Raw genomic sequence first — 15482 nt, 5'->3', positions numbered from 1 at the left:
AAGTGTAATATCCTCTTCTTATATTGATCACTTTATCATTATATAATGCCCTTTTTCTTTCTATATGGCTTTTGTTTTAAAGTCTATTTTGTCTGATAGGAGTATTGTTACCCCCACTTTCTTGTTGTTTCCATTTGCATGAATTCTCTTTCTCCATCGCCTTTCAGTCTATGTGTATCTTTCATCCTGATGTTAGTCTTCTGAAGGCAGCAAATTGTAGTTTCTTGGTTTTTTTCCTCCAATCTGCCACTCTGTCTTTTGATCAGAGCATTTAATCCAGTGACATTTAAAGTAATTATTGATAAGTATGTATTTTCTGCCATTTTAATCCTTGCTTTCCAGTTGGTTTTGTAGTTCTTCTCTGTGCAGTTTTTTTTTCCTTTGGCAGGGGGAGGGGGTTGATGTTTTTCTTTTGTAGTATGCTTGAGTTCTTTCTTTTTGGTTTTGGTGAATCTATTGTACGTTTCTGATTTGAGGTTACCATGGAGTTCAAGTATGTTGACCCATAACTATATCTATTTGCTTTAAACTGATAGTCATTCAAGTTTGTATTTTTAAAAAATCTACATTTTTATACTCCCCTCCCCTACATTTTGTGATTTTGATATCCTATTTTATATTGTCATGCTTATCCTTTTACTGTTAATTATAGTTAAAATTACTTTCACAATTATATTATTATTTTTTAATCTATGTATTGGTTTTTAAAAGTGATCTTGAATCCTTTTATATATTTGCCTTTCCTATTCTGATTTTCCCTTTCCTACAGATTCTTGCTTCTTTTCTATTTAGAGAAGACCCTTCAATATTTCTTTTAGGGTAGGTTTAGTATTGCTGAATTCTTTTAGTTTTTGCTTCTCTGAAAAATTCTTTAGCTCTCCTTCTATTCCAAATGATGATCTTGCTAGGAACAGCATCCTAGGTTGCAGGCTTTGCCCTTCAGTACTTTGAATATATCATGCCATCCCTACTAGCCTGTAAAGTTTCTGCAGAGAAATCAGCTGATAGCCTTTTGGTGGTTCCCCTGTAACTAAATCTTTGTTTTTCTCTTGCTGCCTTTAGAATCCTCTCTTTAACTTTTGCCATTTTAATTAATATATGATTTAGTGTGGGTCTGTTTGGGTTCATCTTGTTTGGGACTCTCTGTGCTTACTGTACCTGAGTATGTTTCCTCCTTTAGGTTTGAGAAGTCTTCAGCCATATTTTCTTCAAATACATTTTCAACCCCCTTCTCTCATCTCCTTCTGAAACCCCTGTTATGCATAGGTTAGCATGTTTTATATTATCCCATAGATCTGATATGTTGATTTCATTTTTTTTTTCATTTGTCTTTCTGTCTGCTGTTCTGATTGGGTGATTTCCATTATTCTATCTCCAGATCACTTATTTATTCTTTTGTCTCATTTAGTCTGCTATTCATTGCTTCTAGATTGGTTTTATCTTGGGAATTGAATTGTCTATTTTTGATTGGCTCCTCTTTATAGTTTCTAGGTCCTTGTTACAGCGATCTGTGTTTCTATCAATATTCTTTCTTAATTCAGTTAGCATTTTTATTACCTCCTTTTTGAAATCAGGGTCTAGTAGACTGCTGCATGGTCTGTTTCATTATTTGTTCTTACAGGGGATTTATCTTGTTCTTTTAATTGGAAGTAGTTCTTCTCCCTTTTCATTTTACTTAACTTTCTTTGTCTCTATGAATTTAGCAGAAACAGTTATCTGCTGTGGTCTTGAAGGGGTGTTTTTATGTGGGAACATCACTGTGTAGACTGTGTGAATACAATATTTTTTGGTGTGAGGGCTGGTTTCAGTTGGACGCCAGCCACATCATTCTTCAGGGTGTGTGGGCTATTATCCCCTTGATAGGTGGTATGGCTGGTGTTGTAGCATCTAGAGCCTGTACAAGACGTGAGGTGGGACTTTGTCTCTGCTCCATGGCTGTCAATGCCCTGTCAGAGCTGAGGTCTGCTCCCCAGTTGTTGGAGTAGAAGCCCTGATGGTCAGGCTCAATCAGTTTCCACTGTCCATGAGTTCAAGCCCTGCCCAAAAGGAGGTGATTGCTGAAGCAAGTAAGGCCCATGCAGTCACAGAGGACCTATGCATCACCTGTGTAGGCATTCACGTTTCTGCTCAGAAGCAGCCCAAGGTTGAATGCCTTTCTCTGCTGTGTTCATCTGAGATCTAGTGCAAGGCTATGGTCTGAAGTAGGCTGGGGCTGAGGGCTGGGGCATTGTGGCTGCAGGAATTGAAGTGACTGCACTGCCACCAGAGATCTGGGCTGCCTCTGTGGCAGTGTTCTCACAGGACCTGTCTGCCCCAGATCTACTGCTAAGCTGTGGTATGGAGTGAGTGGAGCCAGAGCCAGGGTGCTCTCACTGGGAGATGAAAGGCTCTGTACTCCTGAGCATGCTGACGACAACTGCTACCATCCCACCTGGACCACATCCCAGTCCCTCGGGCTGTGTCTCTCTCAAGGCCTGTCTGCCTGAGGTTCAGTGCTTAGTCACTGGGCATTTCTGTGGCACTGTTCATGTGCACACTGACAATGGCCTCCATGACTCCACCGGATCATACCCCAGCCTCCAGAGTCTGTCTCTCCATAGCTAGACCAAGTCTGTGTGCAAATCTTGCGTCAGGGATGGAGTGAGTGGGCCTGGGTTGTTTGCCCGTTTGGATTGGGAAGGCAGCACCCACTAATGCAAAACTCTCTCGACCCTGCTTGTTAGCAAGCCAGCATGCGAGCATTCCTCACAAGTAGAGTCTAGGCTTTTCCAGCCCTTCTGTCTGTCTCAGTAGATTTCCCAGCAGGTGAGGGGGACTGTCTCTTCCACGCAGGAGCCCAGGACTGGTATGCCCAGTGTGTGGCTCAACCTCCTCGCTCTTCAAGTCAAGGGTCCACCCATATAGAACTTTTCTTTCTTACAGATCCTTCCTAGGGGCTCAGTTCCTGACCAAATGCCTTTTTTTCTGTCCTACCCAATTATGTACAGATCTTTCTTGCAGCTTTAATTGTACAGTTCTTCTGCCAGTTTCTAGTCAGTTTCCCATGATAATTGTTCCACGTGTAGATGTATTTTTGATGTGTTTGTGAGGTGAGGTGAGCTCCACATCCTCCACTCCATCATCTTGATCTACATTCTTAATTTGTATTTAAATGACTCAGTGTTGTCTGCTGCCTTTTTAGATACAGACAAGAAATAAATCCTAATAATATAACTAGGTCATTAGATTGATGAAAATAAAGGTTAGAACTATTTATATTTTATGTTTCACTTACGATTCTAATCCTGCCTGTTCAGTTTCCAAAGGCTGAATTCGTTCCAAGACATGGGAGTACTGGACGTTGGCTTTAACCCAGGCAGCTAAAGGAGCAGCTGCGGTACTGGCACGCTTGGCATTCTGAAAAATACATCAGAAATTATTCCGCATCCTAACTTAATTTCAAATAAAGGCAAAGTTAATTCTAGTGTATTTTCTTTAAGCATTTGTTTAATAACTTATCCCGAATAATGAAGTTTTTGGTTTATAGCAAAAATAAAGTGAATTGCTATTTTGATTAAGTGAAAAATACATACACTATTTTTTCTTAAGAATAAATCGTTTTGAACCACATACAATCTTTAATATAATGACATTTTATTGACATAAGTAATTATTAGCCACGTTTAAAATGAATACATGTGCCGTCCACAACAATGTTCAAGCACCAATTCTTTCTCTTCAATATACAAGACAGATCTTTACTAGATAAAAGCAATTTTCAAACAATTGCTATTGGTGTCAAAGAAGAAGTACATGACATTTTGAATAAAGGATATAAAAAAGACCAGAATCATGGAATTTAAACTGTTCGCTGAAATTAGATATAAGTATTCCAAGAGAGATATCTGTTATTATATGACAAGTATACTAGAAGAAATAAAAGCATACAGGCAAGTTGGAAGTTATGACTAGTTAGGAACTTACCGCTGACAGCAGATCGTAAGATTCAAAAACCACTTAAGATAATAAACCTTCCCCCAACCCTCTAGATTCTACAATAGTTTACCTAATTCTTCTGGTAAATGCTTCCCAGCTATAATACTTACAACTTATTATAATGAACTTTTACTTTTTAGGTAAACTAAACAATCAATAATGATAAATCATCGTATTTTGACAAGGAGAATATTATATAGTATGGAAAGGGAATTTATGGCACAACTGTTAAAAATTACCTTTGGATCAAAAGATCCTTTATTTTTAAAAAGAAGTTCTTCAACACTCTCTCTTATTTCCTTTGGAATATTTCGTGCATCAAAGGTTGCTATGTCTTCTCTCACACCTCTCTTTGCAAGGAAACTGAAATTAAAGCATAGTACTTCAAATAAGGCTAAATAAAGTTTGCTATTTTTAACAAAAATATCAATTTAACAAAGTGGTGTATACAATACTTTTAATCTATTAGTTAACCAAAAATAGGGTACTTTTAAAGTACTTAAGCTTCTAAAGTACCATTCGTCATTTTTTATAGATGAGGATCTCCAGAAAGATGCACAACAGTTGTTCTAATGTTCTGTGAATACACTGAAGCAATAAAATGAAGGAATTATAATCTTGAACTCTACCCAAATCCCTTTTTGTGAACCCCTGGGTACTAATACATTCTAGGATATGCAAGAAAATATTCTGACTCCTTTATAAGAAAGATTTTAAAGTGCTCCCTCAATCTAAATCTTCTCTCCCATTTCAGATAGAGAAAGAACTCTACTATCAGCCTAAGTCCTAAAATGGAATTGAACAACAGCACAAACCACAATACCATTGTTATACTGTGAAACCTAAAGCTGCATAATTGCATACTGAGTTAATAATCAGCCTTTTCTCTTCCAGTTTACATCACTCTTATATAATTTATGGGGCTCTCGTCTGCTCCCTGTGTCTCTCTGTCTCTGCCAAGAATCCAAGATTCTTTTTGAGAATAGTGACTATATTTACTTCATCAGTAAATCACAGTAAACAAAATGCTCTATACTGTGTGAGGACCAAATAAATATTTGTTTATTAAGATGTTCTTAAAGACTTTAAGGCATTCCTGTTTTCCTTTGACACTTTTAACAATCACTTATAGAGAAAGGAAAATATAGATCTTGATATATGATTACATAGACCATCTTGAAATATCAGGGGAAAGTGTGTAACCAGGTAGGTACTTAGATGAAATTCAGTTTGAGAAGCAATATAAGAAATATTTAAAAATACGAAAGAATGTATAATTCATTGGTGAAATAACATTTTTCACAAATTCAAAAACTTACCTTTTCATGCTCACCCAAGATGTATCAAAGATACCCATTATTCTTAAAACTCCTTCAAGAATGTCCCTGATTACATCAGGTGGCATACGCAGTGAACGAATTTCTGAAAGAGATTCTGGCTTAATGTTTCCAACTGCTAGTTTAGCTTCATTGACTAGAGGCTAGAACACGAAAAGGGCGTTTTTACTTTCAAAAAATATATATAAAAAAATCACTAACTCTTTACAAATAATGTTTTATTGTCATTTTATTAAAAATGACTCTAGTTATTAATATCCGTTCTCTTCAAATATCAAAATGCCCTGAAACACACAAAGTACAAAATGTTCAAATTGAGAAAGTAAGAGTTTCTTCTCACCATAACTACAACAGTCTAATTTGGAAAATCTAATTTGTTTTGAGACAATTTGCCATTTTCAAGAGGCTCTTTATATGCTAAGACTTGTTTGCTTATTTAATCAAGTCTCAAGAAAAAAAGCCTAAGAGTTTATCTACAAAATATTTTTTCCTCTACAGTCAAAACAACATGGTTCACACAAAACAAAGATTATTTTTAACAACCATCAGTTAATTTGCTTACTCCTCCTAGCAGATTTTCCTTCCTGCTTCTCTTTTATAAATAGTATTGAGTGAAAGCCACATTGATAATACTATTAGAAAGTGACTTATGCTTTAAACTCCTATGTAAAGTTGGTAATCAAAAATGTAAATGGCTCTTACACTGTTTCCTTTTTTTTTAACTTACCTGTACTTCTTTTAATTCATCATCAATTTTGTTTTTCCTTTCTTCAATTTTAATGACTTCTTCTGCTATTCTGTGCTTTAGTCTTTCAAGTTCTGTCTTTTGTTCACTAGCATCCTACAGGAATATTTAAATAGCATTCCAATCAATTTTAATGCACTCAACATTTACAAGCATGATACCAAAAATGTTATTTTAAAATAGCACTTTCTATTAAATGCTTTTCTAATATTAATTGGCATAAGAGTTTCTAAAATGCCTAGGAAACATGATATAAATTACTCTATGTTTACTATTAAGAAGTATGCTTTATTTATTTTTTTCTGAATAGCAAAGTAATAAATGCTTACTATTTAAAAATCAAACATGTCCGAAATGCATAATTTAGAAAATGATCATAATAATATACATTTAACACTTGCAACAACCCTGAGATAAATATTATAATGCTTATTTCATAAATAAGAAAACTGAAAATAGAAGTCTTCTATAATTCTAATAGAATAGTAATAATTCTTAGAGACAATCTATAGTATATTAGAAGTTTGTTTCTAGACTTTATTTTAGACAAAAATTAATTGAGGGCTTCCCTGGTGGCGCAGTGGTTGAGAATCTGCCTGCTAGCGCAGGGGACACAGGTTTGAGCCCTGGCCTGGGAAGATCCCACATGCCGCGGAGCAACAGGGCCCGTGAGCCACAACTACTGAGCCTGCACGTCTGGAGCCTGTGCTCCACAACAAGAGAGGCCGCGATAGTGAGAGGCCCACGCACCGCGATGAACAGTGGCCCCCGCTTGCCGCAACTAGAGAAAGCCCTTGCACAGAAATGAAGACCCAACACAGCCAAAAATAAATAAATAAATAAATAAATAAATAAAAAGCCAAGCATTTAAAAAAAAGAGCAGGCTTTAAAAAAAAAAAAATTAATTGAAATCATGACACAATAATATGGCAAATATATGAACAAAAATTAGTAAAGATTCAAAGAACACTAAATGATATATTAACACATGACCTCTTTGCTCATGAATACAAAAATCAAGGGTCTCACATATATAAAAATGGATGAACATTATGAATGTTTGTGTTTGACTTATTTATTTATTATACTATAAAAAAAACCAAAGGAAAAAATTTGTCAAGAAACCTTCCAAGAATCCTAACAACAGTGATTCTCAACCATATTATAATCATTCAAGGAGTTTAAAAACTAATGCTTGGCATCCTCTCTAGACTTATTGTGGTAATCATGTCACATTATATACATATACAGAATCATTGTACACCTGAAACTAATATAGTGCTATGAGTCAATTATATCTCAATTAAATCAAAAAAAGAAGAGACCAGAGAGTTTTCTTCTCTCTCTCTCTCCCTTCCTGAACTGGAAGAAATAAATTTCTGTTGTTTAAACCAACAACAAGAACAATACTAACGCCTTGTGTCCTATTGCCAATATATTGATTCTTCAGGTACCTGACACGTGAGCGCAATTGATATCTTCTATGTTCCACAAGGGTTTCTACCTGTGTATCTCTGCTACCGCTCCTCAACAGGGAAAGTTCTTTTCTCCATCTCCACAATATCAAAATCACGCTTACAGGCCCAACTCACGTGCTTTGTGTTTTATTAACCTACTTTTCCAATTGTAAGTTATATCTATTCTGAGTGACTACAGCATTTAGTGTGTTCTTTCCTTATGTCACAAACCTAGAGTTGCTAGCTTTAAAAGTTGTACGGTTTGGTTTTTAAGCTGTCTCTCCCTACCATACTTATGTATAAAATAACAAACAGAAATGTCTCCAATTTATAATTGAGCAAAATTATTAACTTATAATACAAGATGCAGAGTTATTCTTCTGGGTCTCTACTAAGTAATACAATTAGCTACAGTCTTAGAAATACCTCTTCCCAGAACAGTCCAGAGAAAAGAATAGCATAGTACTCAATGTATCTTAATAATGTTCACTAGTTTGAAGGTACATAGGCACACGGAGTGCTGAATATTTTCCTTTTGTAAATATATAGTTATCAATGATATTATTCTTTATGAAGCTTTTACTTTTTTCAAATTACTCTTTAAAGGTAAGAAATTTAAAGGTGTTCCAATCGCAGCTACAGAAGCTAGGAGAATATGGAACGATGCCTTCAATTTCCTGAAGGGAAAAAAAAGTATTTGATAGATATTCTTAACAATAAAAATGACTAGCTGCTTCAGATAAGTATTTATATTACTTTGGTTCTAAAATTCCTTGATAAAAAATTATGCTAAAATTTTACAGTATGAAAATTAAATTTATTATCTGATCTATTACTTCCAGGTCAGGCAGTCCATAAATTTATGTTGTAAACACTGAATGTGTATATAATCATCAATTATCTGCAAATGTTATTGCTTTGAAGATTTTCCATCTGCCAAGGAATTTATTTTGACATGCCAGGTGAAATCTTTTGCTTATGCCATTCAAATCAGTCCAGATAACCCTCTTGAGAAGTTCACAATAAACAAACCTCCCTTCCACGCTCAGATTTTCAATGAAGATGACCAAACATGAAAAGAAAGCTTTTTTTGTGAATAACTAAGAATTATTCTTTAACTGAGAATAAAGCAATCATGTAAGAAAAATAATAATAAAACATATTCAGAAGAAAAAAAATATTCAGGAAAAATAAAACTTCATAAAATATCCTCTGAGAGCTAGTTGGAGATACTGCAACAATGAGACAACAACAAATAAGGACACTACTGCCAAAAGGAAACATCTAGAGATTTTTTTAAATCTCCTGAGAAATAATTTAACAGAAATGAAAAACTCAATAGGAGGGTTAAAAAATAAAGTTGAAGAAATTTTGAAGAAAGTAGAGCACATAGAGAAGAAAAAAAGTGAGAAAATATAAGAAAATTAGAGAACCAGACCAGTAAGCCCAAAGCCCAAATAATAAGAAGAATTCTAAAAAGCAAGAACAGAGAAATAAAGGAAAAGGATTTATCAATAGAATAATTTAAGGAGATTTCCCAGAACTGAAGGAGATAAATTTTCAGGTAGAAAGAACCCACACTGGACACAGTGGATGAAAATAAACCTAAAGCAAAGCAAATCACCACATCTTTCAGAAAAATGGAAACAAAGATCTAAAATAGATTCCAAGAGAGAAAATAAAAAACAACAAGTCACCCCAAAACAGATCAGGAATTAAAATAGCTTTGAGTGTTTCAATCACAACAATGGAATCTAGAAGAAAATGGAACAATGCCTTCAAAATCCAGAATACTATTCCCAGCACACAACCAACCAACCAACCAAGGACAGAGAAGAATGTTCATATATGTGAGATCTCAAAATTTATCGCCCATGTATCCTTTCTCACAAAGCTTTTGGGGATAGGCTCCACAGAAACGAAGGCGTAAACCAAGATGATAAAGAATGATCTCAGGACAGCAGCTGTAACCAGGCAAAAAATGAAACAAGCCAGAAGGCTCTAGGAGAGAATGCTGCAGGTGGCTGATGAAAATTAAAAAATAGCTGAGGCCTTGTGAAGTCTTCACAGAATATTTAGAACACATTTTTAAATACGCAGTTTATGGAGTCATACCACTCCCCTTCCCAACTATCAGAAGTTTGGAAAAAAGGTTACTCTTCTGAGAAACTAAGTCAAAGAAGCTCTGGATTTGTAATTACCAGGCTAAGCACTACAAAGCTAAGGGCGAGAATGAGGTCTCATACTAAAAAATAAGGGGATTACATTTCCTTGCTGATTAATGATGTTGAGCATCTAACTTTTCATATATTTACTGGCCCCTTTATAAGTCTTTTTTCATGAAGGGCAGGTTCAAATCTTTTGCCTATTTTTAAATTGAATTGTTAGTTTTATTAGCATTGAGTTGTAATCACTTCTATACATGCTGGATACAAGTCTTTTATCAAATACACGTTTGTAAATATTTTCTCCCAGTCTGTGACTTGCCTTTCATTTTCTTTGGAATTTATTTCAAAGAGCACAGGTTTTAATTTTGATAAGATCCTATTTATCATTTATTTTCTTCTTCTATTTTGGTATCATATCTAAGAAAGCTCTGCCTCACCCAACATCATAAAGATTTTCTCTCATATCTTCTTCTAAAGTTTTATAATTTTATGCTCTACATTTAGGTCTATGATCCATGTCGAGTTACTTTTCATATAAGTTGTAAGGTAAAGGTTTGAGGGTTTTTTTCCTCTCTTCATGGATCTCCAAATATTCCAGTACCTTTTTTTAAAATGACCACCCTTTCCCCATTTAAACAGTATTTTTGTATACAATTAATTGACCATGTATGCATGAGTCTGTTTCTGGATGCCACAGTGTTCCGATAGTCGATATGCCTATCATTACACCAATATTACCCTACCTTGACTACTGCAGCTTTATAGTAAGTCTTTATATCATAAGCCCTCCAACTTTGTTATTTTTAAGACTTTTTTATACTATTTACTTTTACTGAGATATATACACTAGTCTGATAAACACTGAAGTTAATTTAAATAAAAGAGGCATTGGACTTCAAGTAAGGTTAATAGTTACCCACATTGAGATGGGGAAACATATTTAAGACAAATCAGGGAGGTAAAACTAACAGAATTTAATGATTCATTAGAGTCATGAATTGAGAGAACAGAAATCTAACATAATTTATAAATTCTGTCTTGAATAATTAGCTATAGTGTAGTACCATAAACTGAGGAAAGGAATACAGAAAAGGAAATTATAAGTTCAGTTTTTAATCTGTTTTGAATTGTGAGACTTTCAAGAAGACATGTCTAACAGATAATCGGCTATTTGAGTCTGAAGTTCAGAGGAAGGATAGGGCTGAAGGACAAAAAAGATGGATTTGGTGGTAATCAGTATGTAATCAGTACTAAAAAGCAAGGTAATGGACAGAAGCATACTGAGAGGGTGTGCAAATGTAAAAGAATACCCAAGCAAGAAAGAACAGAGAGAAATCTCCCTTGAGAGGGTTCAACAAAAGAAAGGCAATGTTAAAAGAGGATATAAACAAAATATTAAAAATATCATGAAAGTATAAATAGAATGAATAAAGATTTATTTTGTAAATCTTGAGAATATTTAAAACAGGGAAAACGCCTGAAGCCTAAAAGAGATATTAAGAAAAATAAAAGGAAATATTAACTAACAGAGGGTAAACAAAATCAGTTACAGACAAACCTACACCAATTAAAATGTTTATATTTTTATATTATAGATAAATTAGTGTATGAACAATTGAGGATAATATAGTTTTGATTTCAAACAATATGGGAAAATAATACACTCTTCCACAAAGTTCAAGTACACAACGCTATCAGTCTACTCAGCACAGACAAGCAATATTTTTTAAATCCACATAAGTAAAAATGTTATTTTTCACACTATCAGGCATAAATGACCTTTCTATCGTTTGCATCGCTGAGCTTACTCTAAACATTACCTGCATTGATACTGTGATCTCTTGAAGAGCAGAATCTGCTTCATCTTGCTTAGTTTTAAGTAATACACTTTGTTCTCCGGCTTTTCTGTTCAGTTCATCCACGAGAGCTTTAGCTTCATTTAGTTTAGATACACCAGCCTACATTAATAAAATGTTGATTGACAATATTAAAAGAAAAGGAATTTTATATACATACAGTAAACAAAGTCTATAAGAAAGAATCAAGCATAAATGTAAATGTGTACATATACTACATTTGCAAGTGGACTTAGGTATTTTCGTCTTGCTGATTATAATGATTTATTCAACTGTGTACTCATTAAGATGTAGTAAAAGACTCCACAGAGGCTTTAGAGAAAGATAGATTTTAAAGCATCACAGTAAAGCTGAACGGATCAACATATATTAGATATTAGATAGCTTAAATAGTAGGGTTTTTACTCACTGCATTAGACAGGAAGGAAAATAGAAAAGAAAAAAAATTCTGTAAACCCTTCCCATTTTTCAGTCTCATTGGTTGGGCAGAAGGACTCAGGGGCCACTCTTTTTATATTGGACGTGACTTGGTTTGTCTGTCCACTACCCAACTATTTTATAAGAGACTGCCTTACAAATGGGTCTGGTAAGCAATCACTCAAAATGCTTCAGCTATTCTTTGGGTGGTTGTTTGACCCTGGCCATTATAACACGCCTGGCCATTATAACACCCCATTCCACGGCCCATGGATAATCCAAGGAATAAACATGAAAAATATTCCCTCTCTTCTTTAATATGATTGGGTTTTTGTCACATAACAAATCAGAAGATTTGGAAAGATAGTAATGGCAAAAAAAAAGGAATGTAAATAGTATTTACTGAGCACCCAGCACAGAGGACAGGCATCACGCTGGTTCTTTACGTTTGAATTTTATCTAATGTACTCAACACATTCACCCAATTAAGCTGCAACTCAGTGAGTTTAAGTGATTTACCTGAACCACCATAGAGAACTAAATCAGGAAATTACCCCTCCAAAGCATGTAGAGTTAGTGGCTTAATATAAATGAAAGTGAATCATTAGAAAGAAGAATAAAGATAACTCTGCCAATTAATGTTCCTAGTTTACGACCCTCACAAAGAGAAGCAAGAACTTGGCAGAGGAAATGCTCTCTGACAGAATCTGAAGCTGACATTCTAATACCATGCTTAAGTTTAAGCTCTGCAGTTAGAGAAATACAAAAAGAAAACTGTTCAGAACGTACCAAGTCAAGTGACATGGATAAGAAGATGTTTATAAAATATAATTTTAAGAATATATTTATAAAATATAATTATTATAATTTAAAGTTTATTATAAAGCATAATATTGGATATTACGTGTTAATTAATAATAGGCATTTCTGATTTCTAAAATGCATTCATATGAAAAAGACATTTAAAGACAGCACCATAAACTATCAAAAACACATAAATACCATGTAGTGAAGAAATAATTATTCAAACAAAAAAAAAATTACAAAACCATTACTATAATCTAGTGGGCTATAAAGACAGGTAAGTGAGACAGTTTTCCAAGACATTTAATACAGTACAATATTTATTTATATTAAATATGGCAACATGGCATTGTGATTTACATAATCCTTGTCCCCTATGTATAGATAAAATAATTTAAGATTACCAATATTGTACCTGCAAATGACTTTGTCTTTTTAATAATTCCTTTCTCTTGCTGCTATTAATGGCAGAATACACACGTAAAAAGGTCATATATCGGCTTGGTGTAGCACCATATGCTTTACAAGACTCGTGGATTAATAAAAATGATTTTAGAAAATCAGGATCAACTAGAAAGAGAAAAAAAATGACTTAATATAAGTACGATCCATTAAGAATTAGAGAAAATGAACTTAACTATATTTATTCTTGCCAGATACTTCTAAGCAATGAAATTATAAATATGAGATAACATCTTTGCCTTAAAGGTGCACAGGCATTCCTATCCATTCACAACTTCCATTTTTCTTATTAATTTTGTATTATTAATTTCATTGGTCTCTATCCTTCCACTGTAATATATTTCCCCTGACAATTTTTATTACTGCAAGAAAGATAAATCTATAGCTTGTCATAACATATAAATTAACTGGAACTACATAACATGTAATCCAAAAGTAAGCTCACTAAAAGCTACTTGAATGGAAAAGAGATATCAAACCAAGTAACACCTATCCACTCTTACTTACACAGGGAGAAACAGGACTTCAAAAGCCAAAAAATTAAGAACAAGTTCCCATTAGATCCAATATATACAAGACCAAACATACCGTCTCCCTCTCGTGGTCTCAACCTATTTCCCTCTGTATTCCCTACCTCAGTGAATAAAATCAACTTCTAATGAATTTTCCAAGCAGAACCCTGAGAAATATTCTTGCATCCTTCTTCTTCCTTGCATTCAACAGCCATTACATAACCAAGTCCTCTTTAGATTACCTCCTAATATCTCCCCAAGTCCATTCCTTCCTCTTAGATTAGAAGGCAATAGCCTTCTATACTGGTCTACAGTACCTCTGGTTTCTCTGTACACCAATCTATTTTTCATAACTGAAGAAAGGGGTAGACGCAGAGACTTACATTTCTAAAACAAGCCTCTGGTTACATCTCTACCAAAAATCTCTCAATTATTCCAAATCACCCACAAGTCAAAATCCAAATTCCTTCTTTAGCATGACATGGAAGGCTCTTCCTTACCCAACCCTGCCTACCTTTTTCTCTTCATCTAGTACTCTACTATTTATTATATCCTATGTCTTAGCCCTTCAGGGTATTTATAGTTCCATAAAAATGCCTATTTTATTTCTTCAAGCCTTTTCCATGCTAGTCACTCTAACCAGAATGACCTTCCCCAAACTGCCCGTCTGGGCAAAGTGCATTTCCTTTAGTATCTGCTAGGTAGAGGCTTTACTTTCCAATGTACTTCATATAAACTTCTACCATCACTTATCCTGCTATACCAAAATTTTATGTTTATATATAACATATTTCTTGCTACCACTAGATTATCCTAAGTCATCTCCAGTATCCAGTCCAGTACCTAATATAAAACAAGTTCAATAAATATTTAATAATTAGATGGTTAGATTAAATAAATGAATAAATATGCTATGGTATAAAAGAAAAAGACCACAGTCAAAGTTAATGTGGAAATGGAGAAAATAAAGAGAACATTATAGTTAAGAAAATATTATGTCCATACTCAAAGAATCATAACACAGTTTTGCATATGAATTGAGTGCTTTGACATACCTAAGTGATAAGCTAATATGAAAAGTTTAGGCTATTAGCCCAAAACCCTACATAAGTAAGTCCTTTAGATCATTTGGGTCAAAAATGTAAATTTCTAATGTCTTAATTTTAAACAACAGATATGCTATTAGGTCCTATATGAAATGACATAAACATTAGTTTTAAAAAAAGAGGGCTTTAAAGTTTAGTTTGCATCAAAAAACCTAACTTAGTTAGTTTAGCATTATTCCAGTTCATAATCATCATGAATCTTTAATGGATCTATAACATTAGAAATCAGGAATTATTTCATCAATAAAAATCAGATAAAGTCAATTTCATCAAAATACTACCTGAGTTTTTTTTCTTTTCTTCTTTTCTTTTTTTGTCGCTATATTTTTCTTCACCATCTGTTTCACTGAATAACATTTCAGGTATCTAAAATAGGAAGAGCATTTCTTTAAACCTCAATTCAGTAGGAAAAAAGTTTAAGTAAATCCAATATCAGAGGTTAAAAAACCTTTAACACACACACACCCCAAAAAAAGAAAAAAAGAAACAGTCTCAATTGGACTTTTCTTCTAGGATTCTTTAGAGGACATTATTTCCTAGTCAAGATTTTGTCACATATCAACCATTAATGTATTGCAAATTAATAGCACATAGAAAAGCTTCAACATCTCGCTTGAAAAATGATTAGAGTTTTTGAAATGAA

The 15482-nt window shown here is 34.0% G+C and overlaps 1 protein-coding gene across 2 annotated transcripts in view; it reads right to left on the bottom strand.

Annotated features, from left to right (window-relative positions):
* DYNC2H1 (dynein cytoplasmic 2 heavy chain 1) overlaps nt 1-15482 on the bottom strand; it is a 372035-nt gene that overhangs the window by 242036 nt on the left and 114517 nt on the right. For both annotated transcript variants that reach the window (XM_004282190.3, XM_049714064.1), the window contains exons 53-59: nt 15121-15205; nt 13175-13329; nt 11503-11640; nt 6040-6153; nt 5295-5455; nt 4215-4338; nt 3275-3396 (exon numbers count right to left, since the gene is read on the bottom strand). In XM_004282190.3, coding sequence (XP_004282238.2) covers nt 3275-3396; nt 4215-4338; nt 5295-5455; nt 6040-6153; nt 11503-11640; nt 13175-13329; nt 15121-15205 — 899 coding nt within the window. The remainder of the gene's footprint in view (nt 1-3274; nt 3397-4214; nt 4339-5294; nt 5456-6039; nt 6154-11502; nt 11641-13174; nt 13330-15120; nt 15206-15482) is intronic.

Source organism: Orcinus orca, chromosome 8, assembly GCF_937001465.1.
Source record: "Orcinus orca chromosome 8, mOrcOrc1.1, whole genome shotgun sequence".
Lineage (NCBI taxonomy): Eukaryota > Metazoa > Chordata > Mammalia > Artiodactyla > Delphinidae > Orcinus > Orcinus orca.
The sequence above is the reverse complement of the archived record's forward strand: the minus strand, read 5'-3'. Positions and strand labels throughout refer to the sequence as shown.